This window comes from Nothobranchius furzeri, chromosome 6 (genome assembly GCF_043380555.1).
Source record: "Nothobranchius furzeri strain GRZ-AD chromosome 6, NfurGRZ-RIMD1, whole genome shotgun sequence".
Taxonomy (NCBI): domain Eukaryota; kingdom Metazoa; phylum Chordata; class Actinopteri; order Cyprinodontiformes; family Nothobranchiidae; genus Nothobranchius; species Nothobranchius furzeri.
Genome location: NC_091746.1, coordinates 5384691 through 5407482, shown reverse-complemented (window position 1 = coordinate 5407482; position 22792 = coordinate 5384691). Strand labels below are relative to the sequence as shown.

Here is a 22792-nt window from a genome sequence, read left to right as displayed (position 1 = left end):
CATGCGACAGGAAACCAGTTGAAGGCTGGTGAAGACGACCCCTCTGATGGGATGTAGTCCATACGAGCTCGGAGAAGGAGACAAAGTGAGACAGCCCACACGATAGATAGCATTTGATGCAAAACAAAGAACTCAATCAAAACCTATCTATGGGTGCCTCTGGGAAAATGTGGGTGCCTTTTGTGAATTATCTAAAGAAGAAATGTACTGCACCCTGTTCTACGTGTCATGTAAAAACGTGATGCAGGGAAAACACAAATAAAAGAAAGTAAATCCTAACTGATATGTGCAACTCAGCAGGCTGCATTAATTAAAGGCATATATATAAAGGAAATAATCATGAAAATGAAGGGCAAATTGGCTTGTGGCCCTTTAAGGGAAATAGTAACAAAATAAAATTAACTTTGTAATCAAATATAATCATGCTACACAAAGCACTAATAAAAAGATAGAGATGTAAATCAGTTCTAAAAATGTAAATCAGTAGGTTAGTAATCCCTAAAGATGTGAGTTAGTAACAGGACCCTGGCTGGAGGCAGGTAACCTGAAAAAAAAACCCAAAGGATATCACATTTGTTAAAAATTCATCCCGCAAACGAGAGAATTTGTAACGGTCCACCAGTCAGTGGAAAAGAATCCGGTCAGAATAGAGTCGGTCAGAATAGAGTTTTGAATCTGGTATTGCGGACCCACAGAGACACGAGTTTGGACGTATCTGTGGGAGCAGGCTCATAAGCGATTTGGTTATCAAACTGTTTGTATCTTGTGTTACGAACCCACAGGGAAACTTGTTTGAATTTACCTGAGGGTTCCGTTTGGAACTGGAGCGAAGCTGATGGTTTAGCTGTTAGATCAGAACCTGATTTTACCTGCTCAAAGTTGTGTTGCAGCTTAACGGAGGCGACTTTGTTGTGATCAGAAATAGTAGTGAACTGGAAATGCGAAAATGATGCTCGCAAAGCGGGAGGAGGCTCCCCACCCCCCTTTTGTTTCTCAAACGTATGCCGTGTCTGTGAGACAGGAGAAGCATAACAAAGAACAGTTCTTAAGCTCTTAAAAGCTCTATTACCAAGAAGATGCACATTGTCACCTGAATCGTGCTGAAAGAGTAGGTGTTCAGATGTCCAAAGACCTGGAGGTGTTGGACTTGGAGGTTCTGAAAAGGAGTGATCCAAGGATGGTTGTGTCACGGGTGTCAAAGCCAACCTAGCCATGTTTAGAATCAGATACAGACATGATGCTAGCTTTGGGAACATGGTCTGTCCTGAAAACTGAAGCCAAGAATACTTTATACCCAAGAATGATGGAGGTTCCCACACAGAATCAGAAAAACCCGGTTTAACCAGAGTATCTACAGACTGACTAGAACTCCGCCCCGTAGAAGGTGCAGCACCTAACTCCGGGTCGGAGGTCAATGTTGTCAGCCGAATTGGTGGAAGGTCAGTGTCGATTTCTGCAATGACCCGCCCGCTCGGAGGAGGCGTTCCCCCGAACCGGTTGAAGTCCGCAACGGAAAACTCAGAGCCACTCAGCACCCCCCCTTTGTCAGGAGGGGCCCCGAGCAGAGCATCACTGCACGCACCTACACCTCCCGGGCCGGGTTGCCTTCCCGAGCCCGTGAGAGAGGTGTGCGCAGCAACCACCGAGCCACCTTTAATATCGCCACTGACCACAGGACTGCTGGAAACCGCAGGGTTTTCTGTGTCGTCGTGGTCACCTGTAAGAGAAATCACAGGAAAGAGAGCACAGAGGCCCGAGACTAAGTCACACCCCTGTGAAAGGAGAAAAGAATTGGCCACCGTATTAGCAGAGGTCACAAACTGAAAAGTGACAAGGTCATTCACATAAAGGTCAAGATGTCCGGGCACAAACCCCTTAAATGGCATGGTAGCTCCGTCCGGAGACCACAAGTGTTTCACGGCGGCTGACTTTTCCATCACGCCCCGATAAAGAAGCTGGTTTGTGCATGAGGCGGACTGACGAGTAAAACAGACCTCTGACTGAAGCGGTGGGTCACAGCCTGAAGATTTCACACCCATGCTGGAGAGATGGTCAGCCTTTAACATGGATGACAGAGGAGAAGCATTAGGAAACAAAGGGTTAAGCACAACCTGTTTGTCAGAGAGGTTAACCATAGGCTCAAGAGATTTATTCATCTTAAAAGCAGCAGAGAAAGTGTTGTTTATTTCAAACCTTGATGTTGATGGTGGGTTTTTGACCCCCTGGAAGAAATAAAAGTAAAGAAAAAGTGTTGTGACCGCAAACAGCATGTTGTTTGAATTCACGTCATGAATTGCAGACCAGAACCACCTCCGACCCAGTGCAGCTGGCACCGAACCGCAGCCACTAGTCCCCACTGCTCCCGACCGGTGGCACCCGCCTAAAACGGGCCCGTTCGGGCGGGCGGAGGGACCAGCGATGCTCGGCCGGTGAACAGTCTCCTGCGTCATGGCATGTTCTGGAAGCAGAACGTCAGAGAACCTTACACCAGGTGTAACAGTGCAAGAAAGATTTTGTCGTGTCTCGTCCATCTCCCATTAAGTTCAGAGCAACTCGCGTTTTTACCTTCTGAGCCGACGTAAAACTCCGGGCAGATTCCTTAATATGTCTCACACAAACAAGGACTGTCCGTAGCCTACTTAACTTTATGACACAGGGTAAAACAAGGAATTGTTGATAGAGAAATGAATACACACAACTTCACAAGATGGAAGAAAAAGGCATGGAACCGAGCAACGGAGGCTGTGAAAGCCGACCCGATCACCGGTCCAAAATAAAAATAACAAAAAAAAATAATAACCCCTACGCTGCCGAGATACTATCAGACGGACAAACGTAGCAAAATGTAGATTCTACACACCGTAGCGATTTACAAGAACCACCGCCAATGCGGGTTTTGTGAGGACACAGACTGACTGTGTCAGAAATGGTATGACAATCTAACGGGACGCGTTCCCTTTTTGTCTAACTGTGGTGCTAGCTTAGCTCTCCGGCCAGGTCTAGCGTTCTTTGTCTGTAGCGACCAGACTCAAACTTTCCCGATTAACAAGTAGGCATCTCGCCCCGCTTGTAATACGGACTTTAAAAAGCGTACGCAATCTGAATGCAGTAACGCGTGACGGCCATAACCCGGCTTACGACGTTTACCGTGCAATCAAGCAACAGTAGGTGCCTACGGGCATTCCGTTCAGATTCCGTTTCTATAAGTCGCCCATGCAATGGAGATATTTTCCACAATAACTCGCCCACAGTGTCAACACACTGAGACGAAAGGTGTCCGAGAATGTAGTCTCGGTTCTGAGGTTCGGAGAATTTAGTGAGCGGAACAATTTCCGGTTAAGTTCAAAATAAGACATCAAAGTGAAACACAGAGAAAAGCGTTGTTTGTAGCTTTTAGATGTAAGAAATCAGACATATCGCAGATATAGAAGACTGGATACGCTCGCCATTAAATGTAGCGTTATGGATTTATGCTCTTTTATGAAAGAGAAACCATGCTACGTATTAATTCGGAATATTAATTTTAATAAATCAATAACCAAATTTTATATTGTTCAGAAGACTCAAAGGTTGTTTTCATCCATAAACTGCCGATAATATCTGAGTGTCTGTGTTTCAGTTCAATGAGGAAACAAGTTTGAAGGATTAAAAGTTTTAATTCTTCAAATTAAACTAATGATTTTGAAAATTGACAAACAGGAAATAACAATCACATTGGCAACTTTGTGGGACAATCTTTTAACAGTTTATATGCTGTTCTTGCTCAAATAGACCTTCTGGTGAATTTATGAAGATTGAGAATGTTGTGACATGAATGCGTGTGTGAGTCTGATTTTGCTTCAAGAAGAAACAGGTGTCTGAGATAAGTGATGGTTTGGATAAACTTAGGTCTTATCAGAGAACTGCATCAAACGCTAAAACCGTGCTCTGTCTCACCGAACTCTTGTGGACCCTCTTTCGGATCCGGGCCGTGGAGGATGTTGTGGTTCATCCAGATGACACCGGCGGCTGACAGGAGACATAGGTGTCGAACGGAACCGGTCCTGAGTTGCCCTCGGTACACGTGGATGGTAGAGCGTTTTATCGATGCGCTTTCTTAAGTTAATTCACTCAGAAATCAAAAGACTCGGTAATGAGTCTTCGTTAGAAGTCGCGATTCAGCTATTCTGCCTGGCTTGGCAGAAACAGCGTGAAAGGGGGGAAGAACGAGCCAACAGGCTCTGCCCCCCCTTTGGTTTTCAGGTCTGTTCTCTCTCGTTGTCCAACACGAACTGCTATCAAAAGACTGAAAACTTACCAAAAACCTTTCTCTTCTCAAAGCAAACGTGCGTCATCAAATGTGTCTGGAGTTTACTGTGAGCAGGTGTGTGTGGATGTGTGTGAATGTTTGTGCTTGAGTGTGAAGGTCAGTACCACACATTCAACATTATCTACTTAAGTGTGGATTCATTAATCCATTATAATTACCCCAAAGCATACTAGTCATTCATTTGATTAAACACATTTATGATGAGCAAAATGATAATGGATATTTTAACATTAAAATCAAGAAAAAGAAGTTTAAACTTTATGTTTTGACTTGGTCTGGGTACAACTCATGTAAACACATCTTCTGGTAGACTGCAGGTGGCAGATGTTATGGTTTCCTCCCAGACTCGCTGGCGTTCAGGTCTTAATCTGTGGGTGAAAGTTCTCAGCGACCCAGCTATGACCCAGCTGAGTCCAACACCACCATTGTGACAGAAAACTCATATTTCCTCACGTTACAATGATGTGAAATTGTGCTTCGTGCAACATAATTCTGGGTGCCATTTACAAACCATAAGTGCTAATGACTCCATTCCTTTTTGTGGTTGTAGGGGCTGTTGATTGGAGTACATTAAAACAAATCTGATCTCTCTAGGACATTCAGAGGCCAAGTTATAAGCCCACAAATGTGTTCCTGGACTACTTTAAATTGACACCAGATCCGGTGACCTTTGGGACATGGTTTGACCCCCTTAGGAAAGTGCTATCATCATGAAACGTTCAGATCACTTACAACTCAATAGATTCTACCTTCCTGTAACGTTGTTGCCTGATTGGACCTTGTTTTCACACAAATGAACCCAGAATGATGTGAAACTGTGCTTCGTGCAACATAATTCTGGGTGCTATTTAAAAACCATAAGTGCTAATGACTCCATTCCTTTTTGGGGTAATGGGGGCTGTTGATTGGAGTACTCTAAAACAAACCTTACCTCTCTAGGATATTCAGAAGCCAAGTTATAAGCCCACAAATGTGTAACTGGACTACTTCTTTAAAGTGACACCAATGCCTGGTGACCTTTGGGACATGGTTTGACCCCCTATAGGAATGTGCGATCATCATGAAACGTTCAGATCACTTACAACTCAATAGATTCTCCCTTCTTGTAACGTTTCAGCCTGACTGGACCTTGTTTTCACACAAATGGACCCAGAATGATGTGAAATTGTGCTTCGTGCAACATAATTCTGGGTGCTATTTACAAACCATAAGTGCTAATGACTCCATTCCTTTTTGTGGTTGTAGGGGCTGTTGATTGGAGTACATTAAAACAAACCCGATCTCTCTAGTACATTCAGAGGCCAAGTTATAAGCCCACAAAGGTGTAACTGGACTACTTCTTTAAAGTGACGCCAGGCCCGGTGACCTTTGGGACATGGTTTTACCCCCTATAGGAATGTGCGATCATCATGAAACGTTCAGATCACTTACAACTCAATACATTCTGCCTTCTTGTAACGTTTCAGCCTGATTGGACCTTGTTTTCACACAAATGAACCCAGAATGATGTGAAATTGTGCTTCGTGCAACATAATTCTGGGTACCATTTACAAACCATAAGTGCTAATGACTCCATTCCATTTTGTGGTTGTAGGGGCTGTTGATTGGAGTACATTAAAACAAACCTGATCTCTCTAGGACATTCAGAGGCCAAGTTATAAGCCCACAAAGGTGTAACTGGACTACTTCTTTAAAACTACACCAGGCCCGGTGACCTTTGGGACATGGTTTGACCCCCTCTAGGAATGTGCGATCATCATGAAACGTTCAGATCACTTACAACTCAATAGATTCTACCTTCTTGTAACGTTTCAGCCTGATTGGACCTTGTTTTCACACAAATGAACCCAGAATGATATGAAATTGTGCTTCGTGCAACATAATTCTGGGTGCCATTTAAAAAGCATAAGTGCTAATGACTCCATTCCTTTTTGTGGTAATGGGGGCTGTTAATTGGAGTACTCTAAAACAAACCTGACCTCTCTAGGATATTCAGAAGCCAAGTTATAAGCCCACAAAGGTGTAACTGGACTACTTCTTTAAAGTGACACCAGGCCCGGTGACCTTTGGGACATGGTTTGACCCACTATAGGAATGTGCGATCATCATGAAACGTTCAGGTCACTTACAACTCAATAGATTCTACCTTCTTGTAACGTTTCAGCCTGATTGGACCTTGTTTTCACACAAATGAACCCAGAATGTTCTGAAATTGTGCTTCGTGCAACATAATTCTGGGTGCCATTTAAAAACCATAAGTGCTAATGACTCCATTCCTTTTTGTGGTTGTCGGAACTGTTGATTGGAGTACACTAAAACAAACCTGATCTCTCTAGGACATTCAGAAGCCAAGTTATAAGCCCACAAATGTGTAACTGGACTACTTCTTTAAAGTGACACCAGGCCTGGTGACCTTTGGGACATGGTTTTACCCCCTATAGGAATGTGCGATCATCATGAAATGTTCAGATCACTTACAACTCAATAGATTCTACCTTCTTGTAACGTTTCAGCCTGATTGGACCTTGTTTTCACACAAATGGACCCAGAATGATGTGAAATTGTGCTTCGTGCAACATAATTCTGGGTGCCATTTACAAACCATAAGTGCTAATGACGCCATTCCTTTTTGTGGTTGTAGGGGCTGTTTATTGGAGTACACTAAAACAAACCTGATCTCTCTAGGACATGCAGAAGCCAAGTTATAAGCCCACAAATGTGTAACTGGACTACTTCTTTAAAGTGACGCCAGGCCCGGTGACCTTTGGGACATGGTTTGACCCCCTATAGGAATGTGCGATCATCATGAAACGTTCAGATCACTTACAACTCAACACATTCTGCCTTCTTGTAACGTTTCAGCCTGATTGGACCTTGTTTTCACACAAATGAACCCAGAATGATGTGAAATTGTGCTTCGTGCAACATAATTCTGGGTGCCATTTAAAAACCATAAGTGCTAATGACTGCATTCCTTTTTGTGGTAATGGGGGCTGTTAATTGGAGTACTCTAAAACAAACCTGACCTCTCTAGGATATTCAGAAGCCAAGTTATAAGCCCACAAAGGTGTAACTGGACTACTTCTTTAAAGTGACACCAGGCCCGGTGACCTTTGGGACATGGTTTGACCCCCTATAGGAATGTGCGATCATCATGAAACGTTCAGATCACTTACAACTCAATAGATTCTACCTTCTTGTAACGTTTCAGCCTGATTGGACCTTGTTTTCACACAAATGGACCCAGAATGATGTGAAATTGTGCTTCGTGCAACATAATTCTGGGTGCCATTTACAAACCATAAGTGCTAATGACGCCATTCCTTTTTGTGGTTGTAGGGGCTGTTTATTGGAGTACACTAAAACAAACCTGATCTCTCTAGGACATGCAGAAGCCAAGTTATAAGCCCACAAATGTGTAACTGGACTACTTCTTTAAAGTGACACCAGGCCTGGTGACCTTTGGGACATGGTTTTACCCCCTATAGGAATGTGCGATCATGATGAAACGTTCAGATCACTTACAACTCAATAGATTCTACCTTCTTGTAACGTTTCAGCCTGACTGGACCTTGTTTTCACACAAATGGACCCAGAATGATGTGAAATTGTGCTTCGTGCAACATAATTCTGGGTGCCATTTACAAACCATAAGTGCTAATGACTCCATTCCTTTTTGTGGTTGTAGGGGCTGTTGATTGGAGTACATTAAAACAAACCTGATCTCTCTAGTACATTCAGAGGCCAAGTTATAAGCCCGCAAAGGTGTAACTGGACTACTTCTTTAAAGTGACGTCAGGCCCGGTGACCTTTGGGACATGGTTTGACCCCCTATAGGAATGTGCGATCATCATGAAACGTTCAGATCACTTACAACTCAACACATTCTGCCTTCTTGTAACGTTTCAGCCTGATTGGACCTTGTTTTCACACAAATGAACCCAGAATGATGTGAAATTGTGCTTCGTGCAACATAATTCTGGGTGCCATTTAAAAACCATAAGTGCTAATGACTGCATTCCTTTTTGTGGTAATGGGGGCTGTTAATTGGAGTACTCTAAAACAAACCTGACCTCTCTAGGATATTCAGAAGCCAAGTTATAAGCCCACAAAGGTGTAACTGGACTACTTCTTTAAAGTGACACCAGGCCCGGTGACCTTTGGGACATGGTTTGACCCCCTATAGGAATGTGCGATCATCATGAAACGTTCAGATCACTTACAACTCAATAGATTCTACCTTCTTGTAACGTTTCAGCCTGATTGGACCTTGTTTTCACACAAATGAACCCAGAATGATGTGAAATTGTGCTTCGTGCAACATAATTCTGGGTGCCATTTAAAAACCATAAGTGTTAATGACTCCATTCATTTTTGTGGTTGTAGGGGCTGTTGATTGGAGTACACTAAAACAAACCTGATCTCTCTAGGACATTCAGAAGCCAAGTTATAAGCCCACTAATGTGTAACTGGACTACTTCTTTAAAGTGACACCAGGCCCGGTGACCTTTGGGACATGGTTTGACCCTCTATAGGAATGTGCGATCATCATGAAACGTTCAGATCACTTACAACTCAATAGATTCTACCTTCTTGTAACGTTTCAGCCTGATTGGACCTTGTTTTCACACAAATGAACCCAGAATGATCTGAAATTGTGCTTCGTGCAACATAATTCTGGGTGCCATTTAAAAACCATAAGTGCTAATGACTCCAATCCTTTTTGTGGTTGTAGGGGCTGTTGATTGGAGTACACTAAAACAAACCTGATCTCTCTAGGAAATTCAGAAGCCAAGTTATAAGCCCACTAATGTGTAACTGGACTACTTCTTTAAAGTGACACCAGGCCCGGTGACCTTTGGGACATGGTTTGACCCCCTATAGGAATGTGCGATCATCATGAAACGTTCATATCACTTACAACTCAATAGATTCTACCTTCTTGTAACGTTTCAGCCTGATTGGACCTTGTTTTCACACAAATGAACCCAGAATGATCTGAAATTGTGCTTCGTGCAACATATTTCTGGGTGCCATTTAAAAACCATAAGTGCTAATGACTCCATTCCTTTTTGTGGTTGTAGGGGCTGTTGATTGGAGTACACTAAAACAAACCTGATCTCTCTAGGACATTATGAAGCCAATTTATAAGCCCACAAATGTGTAACTGGACTACTTCTTTAAAGTGACACCAGGCCTGGTGACCTTTGGGACATGGTTTTACCCCCTATAGGAATGTGCGATCATCATGAAATGTTCAGATCACTTACAACTCAATAGATTCTACCTTCTTGTAACGTTTCAGCCTGATTGGACCTTGTTTTCACACAAATGGACCCAGAATGATGTGAAATTGTGCTTCGTGCAACATAATTCTTGGTGCCATTTAAAAACCATAAGTGCTAATGACTGCATTCCTTTTTGTGGTAATGGGGGCTGTTAATTGGAGTACTCTAAAACAAACCTGACCTCTCTAGGATATTCAGAAGCCAAGTTATAAGCCCACAAAGGTGTAACTGGACTACTTCTTTAAAGTGACACCAGGCCCGGTGACCTTTGGGACATGGTTTGACACCCTATAGGAATGTGCGATCATCATGAAACGTTCAGATCACTTACAACTCAATAGATTCTACCTTCTTGTAACGTTTCAGCCTGATTGGACCTTGTTTTCACACAAATGAACCCAGAATGATGTGAAATTGTGCTTCGTGCACCATAATTCTGGATGCCATTTAAAAACCATAAGTGCTAATGACTCCATTCCTTTTTGTGGTTGTAGGGGCTGTTGATTGGAGTACAATAAAACAAACCTGATCTCTCTAGGACATTCAGAAGCCAAGTTATAAGCCCACTAATGTGTAACTGGACTACTTCTTTAAAGTGACACCAGGCCCGGTGACCTTTGGGACATGGTTTGACCACCTATAGGAATGTGCGATCATCATGAAACGTTCAGATCACTTACAACTCAATAGATTCTACCTTCTTGTAACGTTTCAGCCTGATTGGACCTTGTTTTCACACAAATGAACCCAGAATGATCTGAAATTGTGCTTCGTGCAACATAATTCTGGGTGCCATTTAAAAACCATAAATGCTAATGACTCCATTCCTTTTTGTGGTTGTAGGGGCTGTTGATTGGAGTACACTAAAACAAACCTGATCTCTCTAGGACATTCAGAAGCCAAGTTATAAGCCCACAAATGTGTAACTGGACTACTTCTTTAAAGTGACACCAGGCCTGGTGACCTTTGGGACATGGTTTTACCCCCTATAGGAATGTGCGATCAACATGAAACGTTCAGATCACTTACAACTCAATAGATTCTACCTTCTTGTAACGTTTCAGCCTGACTGGACCTTGTTTTCACACAAATGGACCCAGAATGATGTGAAATTGTGCTTCGTGCAACATAATTCTGGGTGCCATTTACAAACCATAAGTGCTAATGACTCCATTCCTTTTTGTGGTTGTAGGGGCTGTTAATTGGAGTACTATAAAACAAACCTGACCTCTCTAGGATATTCAGAAGCCAAGTTATAAGCCCACAAAGGTGTAACTGGACTACTTCTTTAAAGTGACGCCAGGCCCGGTGACCTTTGGGACATGGTTTGACCCCCTATAGGAATGTGCGATCATCATGAAACGTTCAGATCACTTACAACTCAATAGATTCTACCTTCCTGTAACGTTTCTGCCTGATTGGACCTTGTTTTCACACAAATGAACCCAGAATGATGTGAAATTATGATTCGTGCAACATAATTCTTGGTGCCATTTAAAAACCATAAGTGCTAATGACTCCATTCCTTTTTGGGGTAATGGGGGCTGTTAATTGGAGTACTCTAAAACAAACCTGACCTCTCTAGGATATTCAGAAGCCAAGTTATAAGCCCACAAATGTGTAACTGGACTACTTTAAAGTGACACCAGGCCCGGTGACCTTTGGGACATAGTTTCACCCCCTATAGGAATGTGCGATCATCATGAAACATTCAGATCACTTACAACTCAATAGATTCTACCTTCTTGTAACGTTTCAGCCTGATTGGACCTTGTTTTCACACAAATGGACCCAGAATGATGTGAAATTGTGCTTCGTGCAACATAATTCTGGGTGCCATTTAAAAACCATAAGTGCTAATGACTCCATTCCTTTTTGTGGTTGTAGGGGCTGTTGATTGGAGTACATTAAAACAAACCTGATCTCTCTAGGACATTCAGAGGCCAAGTTATAAGCCCACAAAGGTGTAACTGGACTACTTCTTTAAAGTGACACCAGGCCCGGTGACCTTTGGGACATGGTTTGACCCCCCTATAGGAATGTGCGATCATCATGAAACGTTCAGATCACTTACAACTCAATAGATTCTACCTTCTTGTAACATTTCAGCCTGACTGGACCTTGTTTTCACACAAATGAACCCAGAATGATGTGAAATTGTGCTTCGTGCAACATAATTCTGGGTGCCATTTAAAAACCATAAGTGCTAATGACTCCATTCCTTTTTGTGGTAATGGGGGCTGTTAATTGGAGTTCTCTAAAACAAACCTGACCTCTCTAGGATATTCAGAAGCCAAGTTATAAGCCCACAAAAGTGTAACTGGACTACTTCTTTAAAGTGACACCAGGCCCGGTAACCTTTGGGACATGGTTTGACCCCCTATAGGAATGTGCGATCATCATGAAACGTTCAGATCACTTTCAACTCAATAGATTCTACCTTCTTGTAACGTTTCAGCCTGATTGGACCTTGTTTTCACACAAATGGACCCAGAATGATGTGAAATTGTGCTTCGTGCAACATAATTCTGGGTACCATTTACAAACCATAAGTGCTAATGACTCCATTCCTTTTTGTGGTTGTAGGGGCTGTTGATTGGAGTACATTAAAACAAACCTGATCTCTCTAGGATATTCAGAAGCCAAGTTAAAAGCCCACAAAGGTGTAACTGGACTACTTCTTTAAAGCTACACCAGGCCCGGTAACCTTTGGGACATGGTTTGACCCCCTATAGGAATGTGCGATCATCATGAAACGTTCAGATCACTTACAACTCAATAGATTCTACCTTCTTGTAACGTTTCAGCCTTATTGGACCTTGTTTTCACACAAATGAACCCAGAATGATGTGAAATTGTGCTTCGTGCAACATAATTCTGGGTGCCATTTAAAAACCATAAGTGCTAATGACTCCATTCCTTTTTGTGGTTGTAGGGGCTGTTGACTGGAGTACACTAAAACAAACCTGATCTCTCTAGGACATTCAGAAGCCAAGTTATAAGCCCACAAATGTGTAACTGGACTACTTCTTTAAAGTGACACCAGGCCTGGTGACCTTTGGGACATGGTTTTACCCCCTATGGGAATGTGCGATCATCATGAAACGTTCAGATCACTTTCAACTCAATAGATTCTACCTTCTTGTAACGTTTCAGCCTGATTGGACCTTGTTTTCACACAAATGGACCCAGAATGATGTGAAATTGTGCTTCGTGCAACATAATTCTTGGTACCATTTACAAACCATAAGTGCTAATGACTCCATTCCTTTTTGTGGTTGTAGGGGTTGTTGATTGGAGTACATTAAAACAAACCTGATCTCTCTAGGACATTCAGAGGCCAAGTTATAAGCCCACAAAGGTGTAACTGGACTACTTCTTTAAAACTACACCAGGCCCGGTGACCTTTGGGACATGGTTTGACCCCCTATAGGAATGTGCGATCATCATGAAACGTTCAAATCACTTACAACTCAATAGATTCTACCTTCTTGTAACGTTTCAGCCTGATTGGACCTTGTTTTCACACAAATGAACCCAGAATGATATGAAATTATGCTTCGTGCAACATAATTCTGGGTGCCATTTAAAAAGCATAAGTGCTAATGACTCCATTCCTTTTTGTGGTAATGGGGGCTGTTAATTGGAGTACTCTAAAACAAACCTGACCTCTCTAGGATATTCAGAAGCCAAGTTATAAGCCCACAAATGTGTAACTGGACTTCTTCTTTAAAGTGACACCAGGCCTGGTGACCTTTGGGACATGGTTTTACCCCCTATAGGAATGTGCGATCATCATGAAATGTTCAGATCACTTACAACTCAATAGATTCTACCTTCTTGTAACGTTTCAGCCTGATTGGACCTTGTTTTCACACAAATGGACCCAGAATGATGTGAAATTGTGCTTCGTGCAACATAATTCTGGGTGCCATTTACAAACCATAAGTGCTAATTACGCCATTTCTTTTTGTGGTTGTAGGGGCTGTTGATTGGAGTACACTAAAACAAACCTGATCTCTCTAGGACATGCAGAAGCCAAGTTATAAGCCCACAAATGTGTAACTGGACTACTTCTTTAAAGTGACACCAGGCCTGGTGACCTTTGGGACATGGTTTTACCCCCTATAGGAATGTGAGATCATGATGAAACGTTCAGATCACTTACAACTCAATAGATTCTACCTTCTTGTAACGTTTCAGCCTGACTGGACCTTGTTTTCACACAAATGGACCCAGAATGATGTGAAATTGTGCTTCGTGCAACATAATTCTGGGTGCCATTTACAAACCATAAGTGCTAATGACTCCATTACTTTTTGTGGTTGTAGGGGCTGTTGATTGGAGTACATTAAAACAAACCTGATCTCTCTAGTACATTCAGAGGCCAAGTTATAAGCCCACAAAGGTGTAACTGGACTACTTCTTTAAAGTGACGCCAGGCCCGGTGACCTTTGGGACATGGTTTGACCCCCTATAGGAATGTGCGATCATCATGAAACGTTCAGATCACTTACAACTCAATAGATTCTGCCTTCTTGTAACGTTTCAGCCTGATTGGACCTTGTTTTCACACAAATGAACCCAGAATGATGTGAAATTGTGCTTCGTGCAACATCATTCTGGGTGCCATTTAAAAACCATAAGTGCTAATGACTGCATTCCTTGTTGTGGTAATGGGGGCTGTTAATTGGAGTACTCTAAAACAAACCTGACCTCTCTAGGATATTCAGAAGCCAAGTTATAAGCCCACAAAGGTGTAACTGGACTACTTCTTTAAAGTGACACCAGGCCCGGTGACTTTTGGGACATGGTTTGACCCCCTATAGGAATGTGCGATCATCATGAAACGTTCAGATCACTTACAACTCAATAGATTCTACCTTCTTGTAACGTTTCAGCCTGATTGGGCCTTGTTTTCACACAAATGAACCCAGAATGATCTGAAATTGTGCTTCGTGCAACATAATTCTGGGTGCCATTTAAAAACCATAAGTGCTAATGACTCCATTCCTTTTTGTGGTTGTAGGGGCTGTTGATTGGAGTACACTAAAACAAACCTGATCTCTCTAGGACATTCAGAAGCCAAGTTATAAGCCCACAAATGTGTAACTGGACTACTTCTTTAAAGTGACACCAGGCCTGGTGACCTCTGGGACATGGTTTTACCCCCTATAGGAATGTGCGATCATCATGAAATGTTCAGATCACTTACAACTCAATAGATTCTACCTTCTTGTAACGTTTCAGCCTGATTGGACCTTGTTTTCACACAAATGGACCCAGAATGATGAGAAATTGTGCTTCGTGCAACATAATTCTGGGTGCCATTTACAAACCTTAAGTGCTAATGACTCCATTCCTTTTTGTGGTTGTAGGGGCTGTTGATTGGAGTACACTAAAACAAACCTAATCTCTCTAGGACATTCAGAAGCCAAGTTATAAGCCCACAAATGTGTAACTGGACTACTTCTTTAAATTGACACCAGATCCGGTGACCTTTGGGACATGGTTTGACCCCCTATAGGAATGTGCGATCATCATGAAACGTTCAGATCACTTACAACTCAATAGATTCTACCTTCTTGTAACGTTTCAGCCTGATTGGACCTTGTTTTCACTCAAATGAACCCAGAATGATCTGAAATTGTGCTTCGTGCAACATAATTCTGGGTGCCATTTAAAAAACATAAGTGCTAATGACTCCATTCCTTTTTGTGGTTGTAGGGTCTGTTGATTGGAGTACACTAAAACAAACCTGATCTCTCTAGGACATTCAGAAGCCAAGTTATAAGCCCACAAATGTGTAACTGGACTACTTCTTTAAAGTGACACCAGGCCTGGTGACCTTTGGGACATGGTTTTACCCCCTATAGGAATGTGCGATCATCATAAAATGTTCAGATCACTTACAACTCAATAGATTCTACCTTCTTGTAACGTTTCAGCCTGATTGGACCTTGTTTTCACACAAATGGACCCAGAATGATGTGAAATTGTGCTTCGTGCAACATAATTCTGGGTGCCATTTACAAACCATAAGTGCTAATGACGCCATTCCTTTTTGTGGTTGTAGGGGCTGTTGATTAGAGTACACTAAAAGAAACCTGATCTCTCTAGGACATTCAGAAGCCAAGTTATAAGCCCACAAATGTGTAACTGGACTACTTCTTTAAAGTGACACCAGGCCTGGTGACCTTTGGGACATGGTTTTTCCCCCTATAGGAATGTGCGATCATCATGAAACGTTCAGATCACTTACAACTCAATAGATTCTACCTTCTTGTAACGTTTCAGCCTGACTGGACCTTGTTTTCACACAAATGGACCCAGAATGATGTGAAATTGTGCTTCGTGCAACATAATTCTGGGTGCAATTTACAAACCATAAATGCTAATGACTCCATTCCTTTTTGTGGTTGTAGGGGCTGTTGACTGGAGTACATTAAAACAAACCTGATCACTCTAGTACATTCAGAGGCCAAGTTATAAGCCCACAAAGGTGTAACTGGACTACTTCTTTAAAGTGACGCCAGGCCCGGTGACCTTTGGGACATGGTTTGACCCCCTATAGGAATGTGCGATCATCATGAAACGTTCAGATCACTTACAACTCAATAGATTCTACCTTCTTGTAACGTTTCAGCCTGATTGGACCTTGTTTTCACACAAATGAACCCAGAATGATCTGAAATTGTGCTTCGTGCAACATAATTCTGGGTGCCATTTAAAAACCATAAGTGCTAATGACTCCATTCCTTTTTGTGGTTGTAGGGGCTGTTGATTGGAGTACAATAAAACAAACCTGATCTCTCTAGGACATTCAGAAGCCAAGTTATAAGCCCACTAATGTGTAACTGGACTACTTCTTTAAAGTGACACCAGGCCCGGTGACCTTTGGGACATGGTTTGACCCCCTATAGGAATGTGCGATCATCATGAAACGTTCAGATCACTTACAACTCAATAGATTCTACCTTCTTGTAACGTTTCAGCCTGATTGGACCTTGTTTTCACACAAATGAACCCAGAATGATCTGAAATTGTGCTTCGTGCAACATAATTCTGGGTGCCATTTAAAAACCATAAGTGCTAATGACTCCATTCCTTTTTGTGGTTGTAGGGGCTGTTGATTGGAGTACACTAAAACAAACCTGATCTCTCTAGGACATTCAGAAGCCAAGTTATAAGCCCACAAATGTGTAACTGGACTACTTCTTTAAAGTGACACCAGGCCTGGTGACCTCTGGGACATGGTTTTACCCCCTATAGGAATGTGCGATCATCATGAAATGTTCAGATCACTTACAACTCAATAGATTCTACCTTCTTGTAACGTTTCAGCCTGATTGGACCTTGTTTTCACACAAATGGACCCAGAATGATGAGAAATTGTGCTTCGTGCAACATAATTCTGGGTGCCATTTACAAACCTTAAGTGCTAATGACTCCATTCCTTTTTGTGGTTGTAGGGGCTGTTGATTGGAGTACACTAAAACAAACCTAATCTCTCTAGGACATTCAGAAGCCAAGTTATAAGCCCACAAATGTGTAACTGGACTACTTCTTTAAATTGACACCAGATCCGGTGACCTTTGGGACATGGTTTGACCCCCTATAGGAATGTGCGATCATCATGAAACGTTCAGATCACTTACAACTCAATAGATTCTACCTTCTTGTAACGTTTCAGCCTGATTGGACCTTGTTTTCACTCAAATGAACCCAGAATGATCTGAAATTGTGCTTCGTGCAACATAATTCTGGGTGCCATTTACAAACCATAAGTGCTAATGACTCCATTCCTTTTTGTGGTTGTAGGGGCTGTTGATTGGAGTACACTAAAACAAACCTGATCTCTCTAGGACATTCAGAAGCCAAGTTATAAGCCCACAAATGTGTAACTGGACTACTTCTTTAAATTGACACCAGATTCGGTGACGTTTGGGACATGGTTTGACCCCCTTAGGAAAGTGCTATCATCATGAAACGTTCAGATCACTTACAACTCAATAGATTCTACCTTCCTGTAACGTTTCAGCCTGACTGGACCTTGTTTTCACACAAATGGACCCAGAATGATGTGAAATTGTGCTTCGTGCAACATAATTCTGGGTGCCATTTAAAAACCATAGGTGCTAATGACTCCATTCCTTTTTGTGGTTGTAGGGGCTGTTGATTGGAGTACACTAAAACAAACCTGATCTCTCTAGGACATTCAGAAGCCAAGTTATAAGCCCACAAATGTGTAACTGGACTACTTCTTTAAATTGACACCAATTCCGGTGACCTTTGGGACATGGTTTGACCACCTTAGGAAAGTGCTATCATCATGAAACGTTCAGATCACTTACAACTCAATAGATTCTACCTTGCTGTAACGTTTCTGCCTGATTGGACCTTGTTTTCACTCAAATGAACCCAGAATGATGTGAAATTGTGCTTCGTGCAACATAATTCTGGGTGCCATTTAAAAACCATAAGTTCTAATGACTCCATTCCTTTTTGGGGTAATGGGGGCTGTTAATTGGAGTACTGTAAAACAAACCTGACCTCTCTAGGATATTCAGAAGCCAAGTTATAAGCCCACAAATGTGTAACTGGACTACTTCTTTAAAGTGACACCAGGCCCGGTGACCTTTGGGACATGGTTTGACCCCCTATAGGATTGTGCGATCATCATGAAACGTTCAGATCACTTACAACTCAATAGATTCTACCTTCTTGTAACGTTTCAGCCTGATTGGACCTTGTTTTCACACAAATGGACCCAGAATGATGTGAAATTGTGCTTCGTGCAACATAATTCTGGGTGCCATTTACAAACCATAAGTGCTAATGACTCCATTCCTTTTTGTGGTTGTAGGGGCTGTTGATTGGAGTACATTAAAACAAATCTGATCTCTCTAGGACATTCAGAGGCCAAGTTATAAGCCCACAAATGTGTTCCTGGACTACTTTAAATTGACACCAGATCCGGTGACCTTTGGGACATGGTTTGACCCCCTTAGGAAAGTGCTATCATCATGAAACGTTCAGATCACTTACAACTCAATAGATTCTACCTTCCTGTAACGTTGTTGCCTGATTGGACCTTGTTTTCACACAAATGAACCCAGAATGATGTGAAACTGTGCTTCGTGCAACATAATTCTGGGTGCCATTTAAAAACCATAAGTGCTAATGACTCCATTCCTTTTTGGGGAAATGCTGGCTGTTAATTGGAGTACTCTAAAACAAACCTTACCTCTCTAGGATATTCAGAAGCCAAGTTATAAGCCCACAAATGTGTAACTGGACTACTTCTTTAAAGTGACACCAGGCCTGGTGACCTTTGGGACATGGTTTGACCCCCTATAGGAATGTGCGATCATCATGAAACGTTCAGATCACTTACAACTCAATAGATTCTACCTTCGTGTAACGTTTCAGCCTGATTGGACCTTGTTTTCACACAAATGGACCCAGAATGATGTGAAATTGTGCTTCGTGCAACATAATTCTGGGTGCCATTTACAAACCATAAGTGCTAATGACTCCATTCCTTTTTGTGGTTGTAGGGGCTGTTGATTGGAGTACACTAAAACAAATCTGATCTCTCTAGTTGATTCAGAAGCCAAGTTATAAGCCCACAAATGTGTAACTGGACTACTTCTTTAAAGTGACACCAGGCCTGGTGACCTTTGGGACATGGTTTTACCCCCTATAGGAATGTGCGATCATCATGAAACGTTCAGATCACTTACAACTCAATAGATTCTACCTTCTTGTAACGTTTCAGCCTGATTGGACCTTGTTTTCACACAAATGAACCCAGAATGATGTGAAATTGTGCTTCGTGCAACATAATTCTGGGTGCCATTTACAAACCATAAGTGCTAATGACTCCATTCCTTTTTGTGGTTGTAGGGAATGTTGATTGGAGTTAATTAAAACAAACCTGATCTCTCTAGGACATTCAGAAGCCAAGTTATAAGCCCACAAAGGTGTAACTGGACTACTTCTTTAAAGTGACACCAGGCCCGGTGACCTTTGGGACATGGTTTGACCCCCTATAGGAATGTGCGATCATCATGAAACGTTCAGATCACTTACAACTCAATAGATTCTACCTTCTTGTAACGTTTCAGCCTGATTGGACCTTGTTTTCACACAAATGAACCCAGAATGATGTGAAATTGTTCTTCGTGCAACATAATTCTGGGTGCCATTTAAAAACCATAAGTGCTAATGACTCCATTCCTTTTTGTGGTAATGGGGGCGGTTAATTGGAGTACTCTAAAACAAACCTGACCTCTCTAGGATATTCAGAAGCCAAGTTATAAGCCCACAAAGGTGTCTGTGGACTACTTCTTTAAATTGACACCAGATCCGGTGACCTTTGGGACATGGTTTGACCCCCTTAGGAAAGTGCTATCATCAAGAAACGTTCAGATCACTTACAACTCAATAGATTCTACCTTTCTGTAACGTTTCAGCCTGATTGGACCTTGTTTTCACACAAATGAACCCAGAATGATGTGAAATTGTGCTTCGTGCAACATAATTCTGGGTGCCATTTAAAAACCATAAGTGCTAATGACTCCATTCCTTTTTGAGGTTGTAGGGGCTGTTGATTGGAGTACACTAAAACAAGCCTGATCTCTCTAGGACATTCAGAAGCCAAGTTATAAGCCCACAAATGTGTAACTGGACTACTTCTTTAAATTGACACCAGATCCGGTGACCTTTGGGACATGGTTTGACCCCCTTAGGAAAGGGCTATCATCATGAAACGTTCAGATCACTTACCACTCAATAGATTCTACCTTCCTGTAACGTTTCTGCCTGATTGGACCTTGTATTCACACAAATGAACCCAGAATGATGTGAAATTGTGCTTCGTGCAACATAATTCTGGGTGCCATTTAAAAACCATAAGTTCTAATGACTCCATTCCTTTTTGGGGTAATGGGGGCTGTTAATTGGAGTACTCTAAAACAAACCTGACCTCTCTAGGATATTCAGAAGCCAAGTTATAAGCCCACAAATGTGTAACTGGACTACTTCTTTAAAGTGACACCAGGCCCGGTGACCTTTGGGACATGGTTTGACCCCCTATAGGAATGTGCGATCATCATGAAACGTTCAGATCACTTACAACTCAATAGATTCTACCTTCTTGTAACGTTTCAGCCTTATTGGACCTTGTTTTCACACAAATGGACCCAGAATGATGTGAAATTGTGCTTCGTACAACATAATTCTGGGTGCCATTTACAAACCATAAGTGCTAATGACTCCATTCCTTTTTGTGGTTGTAGGGGCTGTTGATTGGAGTACACTTAAAAAACCTGATCTCTCTAGGACATTCAGAAGCCAAGTTATAAGCCCACAAATGTGTAACTGGACTACTTCTTTAAAGTGACACCAGGCCTGGTGACCTTTGGGACATGGTTTTACCCCCTATAGGAATGTGCGATCATCATGAAACGTTCAGATCTCTTACAACTCAATAGATTCTACCTTCTTGTAACGTTTCAGCCTGATTGGACCTTGTTTTCACACAAATGAACCCAGAATGATGTGAAATTGTGCTTCGTGCAACATAATTGTGGGTGCCATTTACAAACCATAAGTGCTAATGGCTCCATTCCTTTTTGTGGTTGTAGGGGCTGTTGATTGGAGTACACTAAAACAAACCTGATCTCTCTAGGACATTCAGAAGCCAAGTTATAAGCCCACAAATGTGTAACTGGACTACTTCTTTAAATTGACACCAGATCCGGTGACGTTTGGGACATGGTTTGACCCCCTTAGGACAGTGCTATCATCATGAAACGTTCAGATCACTTACAACGCAAGAGATTCTACCTTCTTGTAGCGTTTCAGCCTGATTGGACCATGTTTTCACACAAATGGACCCAGAATGATGTGAAATTGTGCTTCGTGCAACATAATTCTGGGTGCCATTTACAAACCATAAGTGCTAATGACTCCATTCCTTTTTGTGGTTGTAGGGGCTGTTGATTGGAGTACATTAAAACAAATCTGATCTCTCTAGGACATTCAGAGGCCAAGTTATAAGCCCACAAATGTGTTCCTGGACTACTTTAAATTGACACCAGATCCGGTGACCTTTGGGACATGGTTTGACCCCCTTAGGAAAGTGCTATCATCATGAAACGTTCAGATCACTTACAACTCAATAGATTCTACCTTCCTGTAACGTTGTTGCCTGATTGGACCTTGTTTTCACACAAATGAACCCAGAATGATGTGAAACTGTGCTTCGTGCAACATAATTCTGGGTGCCATTTAAAAACCATAAGTGCTAATGACTCCATTCCTTTTTGGGGAAATGCTGGCTGTTAATTGGAGTACTCTAAAACAAACCTTACCTCTCTAGGATATTCAGAAGCCAAGTTATAAGCCCACAAATGTGTAACTGGACTACTTCTTTAAAGTGACACCAATGCCTGGTGACCTTTGGGACATGGTTTGACCCCCTATAGGAATGTGCGATCATCATGAAACGTTCAGATCACTTACAACTCAATAGATTCTACCTTCGTGTAACGTTTCAGCCTGATTGGACCTTGTTTTCACACAAATGGACCCAGAATGATGTGAAATTGTGCTTCGTGCAACATAATTCTGGGTGCCATTTACAAACCATAAGTGCTAATGACTCCATTCCTTTTTGTGGTTGTAGGGGCTGTTGATTGGAGTACACTAAAACAAATCTGATCTCTCTAGTTGATTCAGAAGCCAAGTTATAAGCCCACAAATGTGTAACTGGACTACTTCTTTAAAGTGACACCAGGCCTGGTGACCTTTGGGACATGGTTTTACCCCCTATAGGAATGTGCGATCATCATGAAACGTTCAGATCACTTACAACTCAATAGATTCTACCTTCTTGTAACGTTTCAGCCTGATTGGACCTTGTTTTCACACAAATGAACCCAGAATGATGTGAAATTGTGCTTCGTGCAACATAATTCTGGGTGCCATTTACAAACCATAAGTGCTAATGACTCCATTCCTTTTTGTGGTTGTAGGGAATGTTGATTGGAGTTAATTAAAACAAACCTGATCTCTCTAGGACATTCAGAAGCCAAGTTATAAGCCCACAAAGGTGTAACTGGACTACTTCTTTAAAGTGACACCAGGCCCGGTGACCTTTGGGACATGGTTTGACCCCCTATAGGAA

At 42.0% G+C, this 22792-nt stretch overlaps 1 protein-coding gene across 1 annotated transcript; it reads right to left on the bottom strand.

Moving 5' to 3' along the window:
• Positions 1-899: 899 nt before the first annotated feature.
• LOC139070231 (uncharacterized) lies at positions 900-2749 on the bottom strand. The gene is made up of 2 exons (XM_070551950.1): positions 1091-2749; positions 900-1010 (listed from the first exon to the last, which is right to left on the bottom strand). Exons 1-2 carry the CDS (start codon positions 2529-2531, stop codon positions 994-996), a joined length of 1458 nt encoding a protein of 485 aa, XP_070408051.1. The 5' UTR covers positions 2532-2749; the 3' UTR covers positions 900-993.
• Positions 2750-22792: the final 20043 nt, after the last annotated feature.